Source organism: Petaurus breviceps, unplaced genomic scaffold (assembly GCF_028583685.1).
Source record: "Petaurus breviceps papuanus isolate PSGF00001 unplaced genomic scaffold, PetGlider_PUasm1.0 90823, whole genome shotgun sequence".
Classification (NCBI taxonomy): domain Eukaryota; kingdom Metazoa; phylum Chordata; class Mammalia; order Diprotodontia; family Petauridae; genus Petaurus; species Petaurus breviceps.
The window spans coordinates 4970891-4988301 of record NW_027187352.1 but is presented as its reverse complement, the minus strand read 5'-3'; the positions used below and the strand labels follow the sequence as shown (position 1 = coordinate 4988301).

The 17411-nt window shown below is 48.4% G+C and overlaps 1 protein-coding gene across 2 annotated transcripts; it reads right to left on the bottom strand.

Annotated features, from left to right (window-relative positions):
* Positions 1-319: 319 nt before the first annotated feature.
* SERPINH1 (serpin family H member 1) lies at positions 320-14372 on the bottom strand. Of its 2 annotated transcripts, XM_069070865.1 has the most exons (6): positions 14218-14369; positions 11977-12020; positions 6811-7477; positions 5998-6096; positions 5655-5887; positions 320-1990 (listed from the first exon to the last, which is right to left on the bottom strand). In XM_069070865.1, the coding sequence occupies exons 3-6, from the start codon at positions 7433-7435 to the stop codon at positions 1688-1690; spliced, it is 1260 nt and encodes a 419-aa protein (XP_068926966.1). In that variant the 5' UTR covers positions 7436-7477; positions 11977-12020; positions 14218-14369; the 3' UTR covers positions 320-1687. The 2 variants fall into 2 exon arrangements, with proteins under 2 accessions (XP_068926966.1, XP_068926965.1); XM_069070864.1 differs by lacking the exon at positions 11977-12020 and having other exon boundaries at positions 14218-14372.
* Between the last annotated feature and the right edge of the window lie 3039 nt (positions 14373-17411).

Here is a 17411-nt window from a genome sequence, read left to right as displayed (position 1 = left end):
CAGTTTGCCTCAGTTTCCTCATCTATAAAATGGAGACAATAATAGCATGTACTTTAGAGGGCTGTTGTGAGGATCACATGAGACAGTAATGGTAGAAGGCTTAGCCCAGTACTTGGCACATAGCATGTACCATATAAACATGAGCCTTAAGGCTCCTTCTAGCTCTGATGTTCTCTGCTTCTGCCCCTTGTTTCCATGTCCAGGAGAGTGTCCAGGAGATTCACTGGGTTTTAACCTGGTTTCTAGCCCTCCCCCTGTACCAGGAAATGCTAACATGCTTCCCTCAACCCCCCACTGAACACAGACCACACGAAACTGCTCACTGAAAAAAAACAACACATTTTATTGCAAAACACATTTGATCGCAAAAATCTTACAAACAGACCCTTGCTTTGGCAGACACAAGGGCTAATTTTCTCCCCTTCCCTACCCCCTCCCCACCCCAACTTTGAAAAAGACTCCTTTTGAGAAAATAAAGCTGTGCGGACCACGTGGGCACATGCCGCACAAAAATTCCTTCCCCTCCCGTCTCCTTGCTCTCCGGCCTGTCCTCCCACCGGCTCGGAGGGTCACAGTGCAACATTGGGGCCCCAGCCCCTGGGGGGGGGGTGATGGGAGGAGTGGCCAAAATCAGGTGTAGGTCTGGGTGTGACAGTGGAAAATACTGCATTTGGGAGTCAGAGTCTCTGAACCAGAATCCCAGCTCCTCTGCTACTGCCTCTCTAAGGCACTCTCCCTAAGTCTCAGTTTCTCCTTTTGTAAAAATGACAGGGTTTTGCCAGATGACTTCTAAGGTCCTTTCCAGGTGCAATGGTCTGTTACCCTACATGTGTGTTTGGGAGGGGCGCTGTTCTTTGGCACTCTATTGACGCAGCAAATTACTCAGTAGCTGGATCATAGAATATGGCTTTGGGAAATGTGACAAGCCATGAGATTCTGATCCCTGTTCATGGCTGTATAGGATTTTCCTGGTGGTAGTCTCTAACACAGAAGAACGGAGGCAGCCTGGTAGAGATGAGATTTGGGTTCTAATTTGCCACTAACTCACTGTGTAATAGTAGACAAGCCTCTCTCTGGGCCTCAGTTTCCTCATCTGTATAATGGGAGGGGGGGTGTAGACTAGCTGGTCTCTAAGGCCCCTTCCAGCTCAGAGAGAGACACAAAAATGACTATTGGTAATAACATGCCAAGTAGGGATGGAATGGACTCTAGATGAGACAGCTAGGGGACCTGGGGAGGGGGGGAAGTCTGTGGGGGATGTTTCTCAGCCCACTTTCAGAGAACCTGGGGGCACTCTGACAAGAGGGAAGCACCAGAATGCTCTCCCCAGAGGCACGTGAGGGGGTATCAAAACCCTCCTCTCTCAGACTCCCAGCCCAAACCCCAGAGGACCTATCATCCACCCACCCCCCCCTCAGCAGCACGCCCCTAATATCCGGAGGGACGGTCCAGGGCACTGGAAAAACCAGCCCCCTTTCCTGAAACTCCAGGGAACAGTGGAGAGGTGAGGTCCACCACCTGAATCTAGAGGCCCCTGCCTTGAGACTGCCACCACTACCAAGCCTCAGTCCTCCTAGCCTTGGCTCTGACCCAGCCCCAGCTGGCCAAAATAGCACCCGTTGAGTTCTGCCCAAACCCACCACCCACCCACCCATCCACCCCCCTCCCCCCACCCCCGTTCAAGGGCCTAAAGCTCATCACGCATCTTGTCACCCTTCGGCCGGACCAGGCGGCCTATGAAGAGCAAGGAGCCACTCTGGGCATCCTTGACCAGGAAGATGAAGGGATGGTCAGCATAGAAGAGCTTGGGGCTCCGCAGCTCCTCACGCCCATAGATGTCCTGGTCAAAGGGATTACCATCTGTGTCCCACTCAAAGGCTGTGGCGTGAAAGACACTTGCCAGGTACAGGTCTTTCTTGCCTGACATTCTAGACAGGTCTGCCTTGTTCTTGTCAATGGCCTCCGTCAGGCCCAGGCCAGCCAGATGTTTCTGCAACAAGGATGACGACCAGTTAGGGCAATGGTTCTTAATCTGGGGTCGATGAACTTATTCTTTTAATATTTTATTAAATGTGTCAATATAATTGCTTTCTTTTCTAATTCTAATGTATCATATACATTTAAAAACGTGGTTCTGAGAAGTCTAAGAAGTCTTCACCAGACTGCTGCCAAAGGGTCCTTGACACAAAAGAAGTTAAGAACCTCTGAGTTAGCAAGAAACAATAAAGAACTTCACACACCTAGTTGGAAGGATGAGGGTTCAAATCCTCCTTCTATCATTTAACTACCTGTGTGACTCCAGGTCAACTCTAAGGTTCTGTCTCCTTCTCTGTAACATAAGGATCTTCCCACCTGGCCCCTGCTTGCCTTCACAGGACCACTTTAAGGAAAGTACTTTGAAAGCCTGAGATCATTAAAGAGGATGGAGTTTTTCAGGGAGAGGCAGCTGTGATATGATAAAAAAAAAAAATGCCTGCTCTGAGACCTGGTTCCACTTTGATCCCATGACCTAGATCAGAGGAGTCAAACAAATGGCCCACAACACTCCCAAGGGCAAGCCAGGCCAGATTTAAATCTAATTGGGAAATATTTAACAAAACAAATGAATTAATAAATATATAATGATTTAAGATATACTATATAAATATGTGATAAATATATAAATATGTTTTCTAAGTTAATATGTAGCCTGCTGAGATCTTTCCATATATTTAGTAATTCCTGTTTCTATTCATTTGACATCATTGAACTGGATAACTTCTGAGGCTCCTTGAGTGGGAGGTGGGGGGAGGAGAAGAAGCAGCCTTTATTAAACACCTACCATTACAAATAAGATCTCATTTGAGATCTCACAACAACCCTGCAAGGTAGGTGCTAGTATTGCCCTATGTTAAAAATTAAAAGGCTAGGGGCAGCCAGGTAGCACAGCAAGTAAGAGCACCGGCTCCAGTGTTGAGAAGACCTGGAGATCGAATCCCGGGCTCAGACACTTAGCACCCACCCAGAAACACCTGGCCGTGTAACCTTGAGCAAGTTACTTAACCCCAATTGCTTAGGGGCGGCCAGGTGGCTTAGCGAGTAAGAGTACCGGCTCCAGTGTTGGGACGACCTGGAGATCGAATCCCGGGCTCAGACACTCAGCACCACACCCAGAAATAACTGGCCATGTAACCTTGAGCAAGTTACTTAACCCCGATTGCTAAAAAAAAAAAAAAAAATTAAAAGGCTAAGGCAAGCAGAGGTTAAGTGACTTGCCCAGGGTCCCACAAGCTAATACATGTCTGAGACCAGATCTGAATTCAGGAAATTGAGTCTTCCTGACTCCAGGCCTGGCACCACACATTAGGCACTTGCAAATCACTGGGGATACAAAGACAAAAAATAAAACCGTCCCTGACTTCAAGGAACTTCTTTCCTACTGAGGAGAGGGCAAAGAGAAGCTTCATGCTCAGGGTAAAGACTTGGACTAGACCACGAGTGGGGAATTTGCAGCCTCGAGGCCACATGTGGACCTCTATGTCCTCAGGGGTGGCCTGACCAAGTCCAAGTGTTACAGAACAAATCCTTTTATTAAAGGGATTTGTTTTGTGAAGTCTGGATTCAAAGAGCCATACGTGAGGACCCAGAGGGCCACATGTGGCGTCTAGAATCTTTCCAGCTCTGACATTCGGGGAATCATTCAGAAGATTATTCAGTTCACTTTCCTCAAAAACAAAAACAAAGGTCTCCTATCTACCAAATAAGCCTCAGCAGCATTGTGGGATAAGAAAGAACTGGAAATGAAATGGGCACCCATCAACTGAGGCCTGGCTAGAAAAACTCTGGCAGATGAATGCCGTGGAATATTACTGTGTGGCAAAAACAAACAAAATGGATAACTAGAATTGGGGGAGTTGGGGGAAATACAGAAAGAGTCATGTGAACTGATATTGAGCGAAATAAGTAGTACACAGAGAACCATGTACAAAATGCCTACAATAACTACAGTGAGCTCCTTAGAAGAAACTCTGAATAATGGAAAAACCAAAGAAGGTCCCAGAAAGTAGATAAAGAAACACTCCTCCTCCCTTCCAGCAGAGAGGTGGGGGATTACTGGGACAGAACACTGCATAGACTGCCACATTTACTACACGGGCTGGAAATTGTTGAGTCCTTGTCCTCATCACAAGATTCACTCTGGAGGAAGGAGGAGGGAAATGATTGGGATGTACATACATGAGGCATCATTAATATGTATTTTTAATGGGCTTACTTCCATACATGTATATACATGTGCATCTATACCAGGCAATCTTTGCCTGGCAGAAATCCTGCCTGGCCTCCAGATCCAGATCAGAACTCAAGCCTCTTTCCTGGCAGCCTTCGGAGCTACTTTCAAGCCAACAAAAGGCCTGTTTAGCAGTCCCACAGTGGGGCTGCCTCTTATGGGGGAAAGATGGTACGGGCAAGCATAATGGGTGACGTGAGCGTTTTTGGATTGCTTGTACTGGGGCCACATGTGCCTAGGATGTGTTTTCTGGTGACAGGCATGTGACTTGATCTATGTCCCCAGATGGACTGCGAGCTTCCCAGGGTCCCAGCATGTGGTCTCCCCCACTGGACTGTGAGCTCCTTGAGGGCAGGGACAATTTTTAGCCTTTCTTTGTATCCCCAGGGTTTAGCACAATGCCTGACACACAGCAAGTGCCTTAATAAATGCATGATGAGGATGATGGTGGGGCACTATAAAAGACTGCATGTGGCAGATCTCTAAAGTAGCCCAAGGGACTAGCAAAGGTCACAGAAGCCTGGAGAGACAGAGCCAGAAGGCACCCCAATGACAGCTCACATTCCTAGAGACTATGAAAGCTCTGAAGTATCTTCCTTTATTCAGGCAAGCAGTGAAATAGTACTATCCTGCTTTTACAGAGGGGGAAACAAACCCAGAGAGACAAGATGACTTGTACCCAGTCATATAACTTTTTTTTTTTGCTTTTTGGAGGGGGTGAGGGCAGGGCAATTAGGGTTAAGTGACTTGCCCAAGGTCACATAGCTAGTAAGTGTTACATGTCTGAGACTGGACTTGAATTCAGGTCCTCCTGACTCCAGGGCCAGTGCTCCATTCACTGCACCACTTAGGCGCCCCCCACATAACTTCTAAGTGAGGTGGAAATTTGAACCCAAGTTTATTGACTCAGGGTCCAGAACTATTACAGCTTCCTACCTAGAAAGGAAACTTCAAGCACCAGCTGTAAATATTAGAAAAACAATTACAACCACCACCAAACCAATTAGAGACCACATTAGTCACATCCCTTCTTTAGGGGTGGGGTGAGTAAGGGGAAGGGATGGCCACAATAGGTAGGGTCAGACACCAAATATGTCCAAGGCCACACAGCAGAACCAGGACAGGAAGTGGTCTGACTCACAGCTCTAAGGTGCTCAGCTGGAGATTTAGAAAGCAGGACCAGAGACAAAAGTACCCAGAGACTTCCTTGAATCAGGTCCAAAAAGGAAGGACCTCCTACCTCAGGAAGCTTCCAGGACTCAGGGAGACTTGGGCCCAGGGCTAGATGCCCAGGGACTGAAAGGATTCCCTAACCCACCTTTCCCACTTTCTGCCCTCTACCCCACCCCTTAGCTCAGGGCTCCATTCAGCTGAATCTGCTCCTTACCTGGAGGTCATGGGTCACCTCCACAACTCCCTTGGGCAGGGAGATGGCCACAGCCCTCTTCTTCATCTTGCCCAACCAGGTCTTGAGCTGCTCCTTGGTCAGGAGCTTTTCCAACCTCTCCAGGGGCTCCACGTGGTGGGGCATAATGATGATGAGGCTTGAGAGCTTATGGGCCAAGGGCATCTCAACCATCTGGAGTTTTTCTGTCTCATCATCATAGTAGTTGTAGAGACCTGCATGGTACAGGATGTGGGCTAAGGATACTGGACAGACTGGGAGTTCAAGGCCAAGGCCAAGTCCCTCCCTTCCCCTCCCCACCCTCCCCAGCCAGCCACCAACCTACCTGTGCGGTGCATCATGGGCACACCTACTGTGTAGGATCGGGTCACCATGAAACCTCGATTGTCAACCATCTTATGGTGGAATTTTTCATCCCAGTGTGCTGTAGAAAGGAGGGAGGGAAGTTAGCCATGCCTCAAACCTCAAACACCACCTTTCCTATCACATCTTAAGATCACAAGCCTTGCTTTAGGACCAGCTAACTTAGAGACCACCCCACAGTTAGGCAGAGGAAACTATGGCCCAGGTCAGGGAAGGGACTGACCTAAGGTCATAGAGTGAGTCAGAAACAGAGCACTTAATATAATGTTCTATGTTTATCTCTTATTCCCCACAAGGGGAGAACTTTATCTTAGTAAGGAAAATTCATATATTCCCTAGTAGCCAGAGTAATGCTCTGTATACAGTAGGGGCAAAATAATTGTCTAGGAAGCAGCTAGGTAAGCAGTGTTGGATCAGGAGTTAGGAAGACTGGAATTCTGTCTCAAGACACTCGCCAGCTGTGTGACCCTAGGTAAGTCCCTTCACCACTTTCTGTAAAATGTGGATAATAGCACCTATCCCACAAAAGTTTTGAGGATCAAATTAAATAAACAATTGCTTTTCAAACCTCAAGGAACTCTATAAATTCTAGCCATTCTATCAAGCGGTTTTTGAATGAATCTGAGTGAGCCAGGACAGAGCCCAGGTCTCCCAGTTTCTCAGGAGCCCATGGTACTTGTGTCTTATCCACCTTCCAGGTGACAGTCCCTATCCCAAGATCACTTCTAGCTGTACCCTCCATGTCCTGTGGTCCTTCCCAGCTTGCCCTACTCACGCTTGAAGAACATGGCATTGACGATGAGGGCCCCATCGGTCTTCTCCACATCCTTGGTGACCTCGGGCAGCTTGCCATCCGTCGTCTGGGAGGCCCACTCATTGATGGACTGTAGGGCGCTCCGCTTGTCCCGGAAGTTGATCTTGGAGTGTTCGTAATTGTAGTGTTTCTTGCTGCTCTGGACAAAGTCGTCGGCAAAGCTGACCGAGCTGGGCCCGTAGAGGCGGTTGCCCAGCTTCCACGTCACGTTGCGAGCCGTAGAGTTGCTGACAGAGGCCAGCAGCTCAGCCAGGCCCGCGTGCACATCGTCATCACGGAGCTTGTCGGCACTCAGCACCGCCTTAGCCTGAGAAGCTGTGGCTGCCTTCCCACCCAGAGACACCAGTCCCAGGGACGAGGCCACAACCACAGGGGACAGCAAGATGTTCTCCACTCCCTTGTCCTGGGCCATGGCGTGGTAGAGGTTGAAGGCCAGGTTGGCACTCCGCTCGGCCAAGGTGGTCGCCTTCTCACTCAGCTTTGCCTCCCCGGCCTTCCCCGCCGCTGCCACCGCTGGCTTCTTGACCTCAGCAGCGCTGGCCACTGCCAGGAGGCAGAGGGTGCTAATGAGCTGTGCTGCCCACATGGCTGCTGGGGGACGAAGGCCCTGCTTCTAGCTGCTAGGAACCTGCGGGTGCAAAACAGGGGGGATGGCACTCAGTGAGACGAGGGCTTTGCTCCCTTCAACACATTCAACTCAATGCTTACCAAGCAGCTGCATGCTAACACCAACATGAAACTTCCCTCCCTCCCCGTCTGCGGCTTGTTTTGTTTTTGTAACTACCAACCTGTGGATCAAGCAGACGTCCTACAAATGGTCACAGTCACCACAGTACGGGCTCCTCAGGCAGGAGGCGCCTTTTTCCTTTCTCAGTATCCTCAGTGCTTAGCTGGCACACAGTAGGTGTTTAATAAATGTTTATTGACTGACATAGTAGGTGCTTAATAAATGCTTACTGACTGATAAATAAAGCTTAAAAAGGCAAGGTCACACAGCCAGGTCTTCTGACCACCACCCCAAGATCTTCACAAATATTACAATCTTTTATGGGTGTGATGGGGGATGGAAGGAATAGGCATTTATATAGTGTCTACCATATGCTAACCACTTTCCATACATTCTCTCATTTGATCCTGTTATTATCCCCACAAGGACACTTGGGCAGAGGTCAGCCCAGGGTCACACAGCTATTAAGCGTCTAAGGCCAAATGTAAATCTCTCTGACTTGAGGCTCAGCCCTCTATCGGCTTCGCCATTTGACACATGACATAATTTGAGGTGCCTGTGAACTAGGACCAATGGCTGATGACTTTACACAGGGAAACTCCTGATAGCCCCATTATCCCACGGTGGGAGGGGGGCCAAGGGGCAAAACGGAGTGTCTGGTATACAGTATGAGCTTAATAAATGAACTGAATTGGAAAACCCTGGATGAATGAATGGGCTGATAAGTCCTTTATTTGGAACATATCTCATGCTGTTATTCATTCAGGCCAAGAGATGCTCCATGTCACCCAAATACTAACAGGCTCAACACAAATGAAATATGTGTTGAAAAATTCTGCAATATGGCAGAATAATAATAGTATTGACACGTGGGGCAGTAGGCACTCTGCTAGGCAATTTACAATGTGATAATCATCTCATTCCATTGTGGTAGAACACAGAGTATTAGTCAAACGGCCCATCCATGACTGGGCAAGTCACTTTCCCTTTCATTTCTGGATAAAAGAAAGGTGCTGGAATAATAGGGACCTAAAGGTCCCTTCCAGCTCTAAAACTTGTGGCCAATGTCACAGGAAAAATTCTTGCTCTGGTACAGGAGTTAAACAGACCTCTGCCAGCCCTTACAGGTCTGAGACTATATATGGAGTTCAAGTCTTACCCATTAGGACACTAAGCACTAGGCCTCAGTTGGGCCACCTAAAGAATGGGAGTATATGGTGCCAATCAAACAACCAAGTGTTCCCGGGGGTAGACAAAAAGTCTCCTTGGTTTTCATAGCACAGAGTGATTTAATCAGGGGCTTTCTCTGGGTGGAATGCAGCCAGCCTTGTACGAAGAGGGAACAAAATGCATAGCTTGCATTTCACTGGTAGGGGGTTTAGAGGGGGGTAAGAGCACTCAGAATTAGGCTGGAAGAGGGAATGCCACCACCACAACTCCACCACACTCTACTACCCCAGCCTGGGGCCCAGGGATCATTCTTCACATACCACCGTAGGTCAGGCAGAGGGAGGTTAATGAGTCACTCACTAGTTCACTGATTAAATAAGACAGAAGGTCTTCGTTCTATCCCTGCTCAGCTGAGAACTCACTGGGTGAGCCTGAGCTTTTAAAACCTTTTCCTCCTGAGTCCCCTTTTTCTACATGGGTTGGAAGTAGATATTCTCTAAGGACCCTTCCTAGTCCCTGCTTTTCTCATCTTTTTCCAGGCCAGAGAGCTAACATTTTCCTCTCACACAAAGGTCCCACGAGCAAACAGGCCAATCCCTGCCGGTAGAAGGGAAAGGAAGGGCTTCCTCTGAGATCATGGGCAGGATGTGGAAGACCCTGGGACTTCCCTAAGAGCCTTCCCCCTACAACCTTTCTTCTCAGGGAAGCCCAGCTGAGCTCAGACACCATCCTCCCTCCTCCCCAGCCATCTCCAGGCCCCATCCCTGTCCCTGCACTAGATAGCAGGCCTTGGGAACCTTCCTGATAGAATGGGACCAGAGGCAGGAGCTGTCAGATAGATTATTTCCAAACCACTCCCCCTTCTCCAGTCTCAGCTTTACTCTTCCCTGATTCTTTGCTACATGAGTTGGTCCAAGGCCACAACAATTTTGGGCACAAATTCCTCAAATGGAAAAGGGTTGTTTTGAAGTTCATTCAGAGCTGACATTCTGATTAAGGGAGTCAGGTCTTAAGAGGTGGCAGGTGGGGGGAAGGGGATGAAAAATTGGTAAAGAAACATTGATCTCATGCTAAGGGTCATCTTGGGAGGCAGAAAATGAAATTTAGAATATTAGAAGGAGAAAGTACCTAAATAGTTCCCCAGATCATTTTCAAGAATAACACATTTATGTATCACTTACATGGGGAAAAAAAAGGTATCTGATGGGAACTGGGAAGGCAGAGTGCTCTGGGGGAAAATGGCTGGATTTGGAACATGAGGTCACGGGTTCAGTAAGCTCTGACACTTACTGCCTTGGCAGAGTAGGGAGTCACTCAGCCTATCTGGGCCTCAGTTTCCCTAATATGTCAAATGAAGGAGTTGGCCTAAATGACTTCTAAGGCCCTTTCCAGTTCTAAATCGATGATCTATCAACTAGGGGAAAGAGCTTTGGGTACTTAGTATTGCTGGAATGGGAGAAGTGAGAATTAGCAAAGCTGAGTTATTTATAGGAAGAAAGACTCCCCCACCTTACCTCATTCACAGTGGACTGAGTACTGGGACTAGAGTCAGCAAGACCCAAAGGATATTTGCAAGTGAGTGACCCTGGGCAAGTCCCTTAACTCAGTTTCCTCAACTGTAAAATGGGGATAATAACAGAACCTATTTCTCAAAGATTGGAAGGATTAAATGAGATAACTGTAAAGTTCTTGGCACACAGCAGGCACTTAGTAGATGTTTATCTCCTTCCTTCCTCTCTTCACAGACTGCTCTAAGGTGGACAGAAGTCACAACTATGAAAAGATTTCCATAAATATAAGACCTCACGACTAAGTCAACAGGACTAAATCCCCAGTGAGGATATAGTTGTGTTCCTTCTGTTATATCACCAGAATGAAGATCCTTCAGGGCCCAAACAAGGCTGGGCACCAATCAGTCAAAGCCACCTCTCTACTCTAGGGAGATAAAGTTAGTTCTGAATGCTTGGAATGGGGCAAAAGCCCTTGGCTCACTCAGACAAAGAGAAAGAGGGGGACCTAGTATGAATCAGACTTCCAAGGGTCTAAGGATTTGACTTGTATTTTAGCTAATGGGCCTAGGAACCACCAATCTCCACCCCCATTCCCCAACCCTGCCACGTAGGCAGCTCAAATCACTACGCCCTTCCATCCCAAACCTCAAATGACATGAGCCGATTTTTCATGTGTGAGCTTCAAATGATAGGCCTGAAGCCTCTCCCTCCCAGCCAGCTGCCTGCCCTCAGGGATGGGGGTGTGGGGGTGTGGAGACAGAGATGACGTGGCAAGGAGAAAGACTGAATTCCTGAGGCTCTCCGCCATGGGTTGCCACGGCAGAGCTAGGGGGAGGGAGTCTGTGGTGGGATTCAGGGAGGGAAAAGAGACTTCTAGGCATCCAGGGAGAGAGTCAAAGTTCCAAGCCACCGATTTGGAATTAGGAGCCACAGACTCAGTCCCCAGGTCTCATTTCCTTGCTCTAAGCCTGTTTTTTTCAACACAGCAAAATAAGTGGGTTGGACTATATCAGTTCTTGACCTGGGGTCTGTAAACTTGTTGTTCAAATATTTTGATATCTGTATCTCAGTATAATTGTTTTCCTTTGTCCTCATTTTATTTTATGCATTTAAAAACATGACTGAAAAGGTATTCCTAGGCCTCCCAAGACTGCCCAAAGGGCCCTGGGATGAGATGAAATCTAAGACCCCTTCCAGCATTCACATTCTAGGATTCTATGAAACAATCTCAAAAGCAGAAAGGGGGGGGGGGGGATTGGATGGGAGAGGGAGAAGGGAAGAAAGACAGGTGGAGAGAAGCCAGTACCACCCTCCCTGCTACTGCTGGAGAGAGAGAAAACAGCTGCCTCCACACATGTCCCCACAAGCAGACCAAGGTTTGCTTCCAGGGCCATTCAGAGAGGCAGCAATTATCCAGCTGCAGAGCGAGGTAATTTATAGCTCACAGGCTTCCTTCCCTATAGGGAAGAAAAAACCGAGTTTAAAAAAACAAGCCCATGCTTTGCAGACAGGCCTGGGTTTCATCCTGACCTGTAAGTGGGCCTTGGGAAGCAAAGGAGGCAGGGGTGGGGGAGGGAAGAGGAAAGGGGCCCTGCCAGGGAGATATTCAACGTTCACCCATCAGCAGGACCAGGAAAAAGAGGAGGAGAGGAAGAGGCAGGGTACAGAAGGGAATTCAGACATTTGGAAAAAGTCAGTTTCAATCAGAGGCCAAGATACCTTGAAACTCTCTCAGAGGGAGGTCAGTGCTTGCTTTTTTCATTCTGAAAGAAAACAGACACATGAGGTACAGTTCACAGGATCTCAGGATGCTCGAGCTGGAAGGGCCCTTGGAAATCATCAAGCCCAACCCCTTTGTCTGGCAGATGCATTGGTACTGAGAGCCGTAAAGTTCACTGTCCAACAGGTAATAAGAGAGGTGGAATTAGAACCCAGGTCCTCTGTTTGGGATTTTTTTGGGGTGGCAAAAAAAATGTATGCATCTATACCCTCTAGCAGTGAAGCCAAAACCCTCTTTTGTTCAAGTTGTTCAGTGTGGGTTTGTTTGTTTTGGGGGGGAGGAGGGGATTGTTATTTGTTTTTTTTTTTTTTAAGGAAGGGAGATGGAAGAAGGAAAAGATTATTGGTTGGGAAAATCTAACTTCTGCTACTATTCCCTCTCCAGACAAAGACAGCATGCAACCACAAAGCTCGAAGGAAAGCAGGGAGAAGCCTAAAGGTAGGCTTATTTTGGCAGGACCAGCTGAACAAAGATCTAGCCAGAATCTCCCAGGGACCCTGGAGGGACTTTGGAAAGAGAGAGATGGGAGGGAGGACTCCAGGCTGGGCGGGGCCAGAGGAGCAGAGGCACAGCTGAGCAGTCTGAACCTCCTCTCCCCTCCCCCTCCATTTCCTCTCCAGCTCCTAAGCAGAGTCAGGACCACATAAGTAATAAAGGGGGAGAGACTCAAGAATGTAATCTCCAGCCCTCCTCTGTTATCTTGGGTGTCCCTCAGATAATACAATGGCCTTGTTTCTAATCCCCATTTCATCCACCCTGAGGATTTACCGTGTGATATAAAGCAAATCAATTCCCAGGACCTCAGTTTCCCCCTTCATCAAACAAGATGAATACCTGCCCCGTCTACTCTATAGGGCTATTACAAGGATGGGAAAAATAGTACCTCATTTCAAATGACACTTTTAAGGTTTGACAAAGGTTTTACTGCAGCACCCCTGTGAGATAGGTAAAGTTGGGAGTATTATCCCCATGGGACAGATGAAGTAATTGAGACCCAAAGAAGTTCGATTTGCCCAGGAGGAGAGACTGACTCCAACCAGGCTTTCCTGACTCTGGGCCCGGAGGTTTCCACTAAATCATGCTAATAATTGATGTAAAAACACTTTTTGTTTAAAATGGGAGAGAGTGCAATGAATATAAAGGAACTACTATTCTCCTCAATTTTAAGTAGCTACTTTCTAAATCCGTTTATGCCCAGTTTTTCATAGGGATTCAGCTTGGGTAGGGAAGGGAAGGGGGAAAGGGACAGAAGAAGGGAAAGACGGCTGGATCTGGGAAAGCACCCTTCCTACAGCTTCCAGCATCTGCACAGCAGCTGTTAGGAACTAAGGGATGCCCACAGCTCCCCAACAACCAGCCCCTAAATTTCCAGAGAGATCCCACCCTTCTCCAGAAAGGCCTCGTAAGGAAATGGAGGGCAGGAAGAATCAGACCCAGGAGCCCCCTAAAGATAGTGGAACAAAGTCATCTGTGATAACCTTCCCCCTCCCTCTTGATTCCCATGGATTAGGGGGAACCCTAAAAATAGGATTCTCTATAGGTGGGGGCTCTTCTCCCTTGCCTAGCACCCACCCTTGAGCCCCCCCACACACACACACGGCTGAGCTCCCCTCTCCACCCCAGAAACAAGCGATCTGGGGACTGGTCCCTCACTCCATCCCTGCAGACAAGGGATCAAACGGAATTCGGTCATCCACGAAGGATTCTATTATTTTCCTTTCTCGTCACCCCAATATTGTTTGTGCCCGAGGCTTCGGGGAGGGGAAGGGGAGGAGGGCGGCTCCGAGTGGGGCTAGAGAGTCCCGAAAGCCGTCCGGACTCGGGATGAGGGAGGCGCGCCCAGCTCTGTGCGCGGACCACTCCGCGGGGGCTCCTCCGGGTCCCAGGTCCGGCCGTCTGTCTCCCCAGCCTCTACCTACCCGGGAGCCCCTCCGACCCGACCCGAATTCCCCCAGACGCCGCTTCCGCAGGCTGGCATCGGGAGCCTCCCCAGCCAGTGTCCCGAAGGTGCCTGCAGCCCGCCCGGGACCAACGCCTCTCTCCCCAAGCCGCTAGGACCCAGGAGAGGGGCTCGGGGCAGGGGATCATCGGGGAGCGGGAAGGTCCCGCTTGGTACCCGAGCCCGGCCTCAGTCTCCCGACCACCCTCTCCCTCCCTGCCTGCTTCCCGGCTCCCCTCACCTGGGCTCAGGGGGCAGGAATGAGCCACCCTCCCCCGTGCCTCTCAGGCTGGGATCCGCTTGGTTCCGTCCCGGGACTGTGTCTCCGAGAGCGCAGCCCCCGCGTCAGCCCTATATAAGAGGCCCCCCCGCCCCGGGCCGCAGAAACTTCTGGAAAGTTGGAAAAGCTCTCGGGATGGGGCGGGGGGGAGGGGGGGACTTAAAGGGGGCGGCCCCCGGCTGGGCTGCAAAAGAAAAAAAAAGCTCTCCCCTCCGCTAGTCCCGCTCCCCCCACTCCTTTCCCCCATCCCCCCACTTCTCTGGGTCTTCCAGAGCTCCTGGGTCCTACTGCCCCTCAAATTAGGGGGAGTGGCCTGGGCTGGATCCCCTACCCCCACCCCCTCTTATTCCAGACATGCTAGCTAGGAAAGGGATGTTAAAGAGCCTCTAAGAGTCCGTGTCTTTCATTTCGTTTCGGCCCAAAGAGGGCGATGAAGATGCTCGCGGGCACAGAGCGGAGGGTCAGGATTAGAAAGCAGATCTCCTGACTTTCAGACTTGAATTCCAGACTACAATAATACTTCCCATTTGTTCTTTCCAAGTCCCAGTCCCTGATTTTATCCCAGGGAAGAAGACAGGATTCTGTATAATCCATACCTGGAAATGTTTACCAAGCACCTGTAGGATTGATTAGTTTCGCAGGATTACCTCCCTGGAAGGAACCTCAGAAACCGTTAAATCTGTGCAGATGGGGAAACTGGCACCTGAGAAATAAGCATATGTGCAGGGGAAAGGGGGTGGGGGATTTGAACCAAGGTCCTCTAACTTGAAATCGAGAATAGTTTTCTTTTGCTGTTATGGTTGTTTTTTTTTTCCCTCTAACCCTCCCTACCTAATCATGAGGGAGCCCTGTCCATTCACTGCTTGCTTCTGAATCCATCCTCAGGATTTAAAATTTTAAGATTTAAGAGGAGCACATAAGACAGAGAAGAGATCCTCTGTGATATCAGCCAGACAATCCACAAGCCTTTATTAATCATCTGAGTTCAAATCCAGCCTCAGACACTTACTAGCTGGGTGATCCTGGGCAAATCACTTAACCCTGCTTGCCTCGGTTTCCTCATCTGTAAAATGAGCTGGAGAAGGAAATGGCAAACTACTCTAGTATTTCTGCAAAGAAAACCCCAAATGGGGTAAAGAGAGAGAGAGAGAGAGAGAGAGAGAGAGAGAGAGAACACAACACATGTACTGAGCACTGAGCTAAAGTGCTCAAGATACATAAAAAGGTCAAAAATGACCTTCCCTCAAGGAGCATACCGTCTAATGAGGGAGACAATTTGCAAACAACTATGAAGAAACAAGCTATATCCAGGATAAACTGAAACTAATCCAAGAGGGAAGGATCTAAGATAAAGAAGGACTGGGAAGGGCCTCTTCCAGAAGGTAGGACTTTAGTTGAGAACTGAAAGTGGTTCCAGACATGGGGGTCAGCCAGTGAAAATGCCTGGAGTCAGAAGCTGGTGTGTCTCATTTGAGGAACCCCAAGAAGCATGGTGTCACTGGATCACACAGTACATGGAAGGCAGTGGAGCGTAGGAGGACTGGAAAGGTAGGAAGAGGCCAGGGTATAGAGGGCTTTAAAAGCCCAACAGAGGATTTTATATTTGGTCCTGCAAATCACAGGGAGCCACTGGAGTTTACTGAATAAGGGGATTTCTTGGTACAAGTACACTTTAGGAAGATCATTCTGATCATCGAGGGGAGGATGGACTGGATGGGGGAGAGAACTGGAGCAGGCAGACCAACTGTAGGTCCAGGCTTGAGGTGGTAAGAGCTTGTCCCAAAGTCTTTGCAGTGTCAAAGAGAAGGGGGCAACAAGAGAGGGGGCTAAGGTTGAAAAGACAGGTCTTGGCGATGACACAAAGCAGAAGAAACTTAATTGCAGTGGAAATAGCTTAGATTTTCAATCAATTACAGAAACTGGGTTGAATTCCACAGCAACTTTGCAAACTTTGGCCAAGTCACTTGGCCTCTATAAATTTCAGTTCTTTTCTGTATCATGAGAGTAGATTAAATAACATCAAGTCCCTTCTAGTTCTCAATCTGTGATCAAAAGAGAGGGACTTGGGGCAGCGGGTGACCCAGTAGATAGAGAGCACCAGCCCTGGAGTCAGGAGGACCTGAGTTTAAATTTGACCTCAGACACCAGCTGTGTGACCCTGGGTGAGTCACTTAACCCAGATTGCCTTCCCCCCCAATACAAAAAAAAAAGGGACTTATACAGGACTGATAGGGACTCAGAAAAAGAAAATAATTTACTTGTATGAAATATATAAATAAACATAAATATATTAATTTAAATATAAAATTATATTATTCATAATAGACTGGAGTTATCAAGGGAAGCTTAGTCCTGGTCACTTATTGAATGTCCCATCTTTGCTTTTACCAGTCTTCCCCTCTCTGAGTTCAGCCCATTCTAGCCTACTCATCTATTTCATCATACCAAGCTCAATATCTATAGGTCTACACAGCACTTGATTCAGCTTTCCTAACTTGAGCCTCCAATCCCAACCAATGTCTTCCCACAGGCCCCAGGTTTCCTTCTCATTCTTCCCTCTCTTTCTCCAAGTGCTTTACTTCTGAAATTTCACTTGATTAAAGATTCTAGGGGTGGCCAGGTGGTACAGTGAATAAGAGCGCTGGCTCCTGAGTCAGGAGGACCGGGGATCGGTTCTGGCCTCAGATACTTAACACCCACACAAAATAACTGGCCATGTAACCTTGGGCAAGTTACTTAACCCCAACTGCTTTAACAACAACAAAAAAAAGATTCTATGTTCCAGCCAAACTAACTCACTAGTCATTCCCCATATTGTCTCCTGCCTCCATGACTTTGCGCAAGCTGGTCCCTGTGCCTAGAATGCTTTCCCTCCTTGGACTGGCCTTAGAAGCTTTCACTGGGGCTTTAAGGCTCATGTTGTTCCTCCTATGGTGGGTGCTCCAAATGTTAGCACTTTCTCCCCACCCCACCCCCATTATTTTGCATATACTTATCTGCTCACTGTTGTATGCTGCTCCTTGAGGATTGGGACTTTTTTTTGTCTTTGCCATCCTCAGTAACCCAGCACCTGTCTGGAACATAGAGAGAGCATTCTTCTTCTTTCTTTTTCTTTCTTTCTTTCTTTCTTTCTTTCTTTCTTTCTTTCTTTCTTT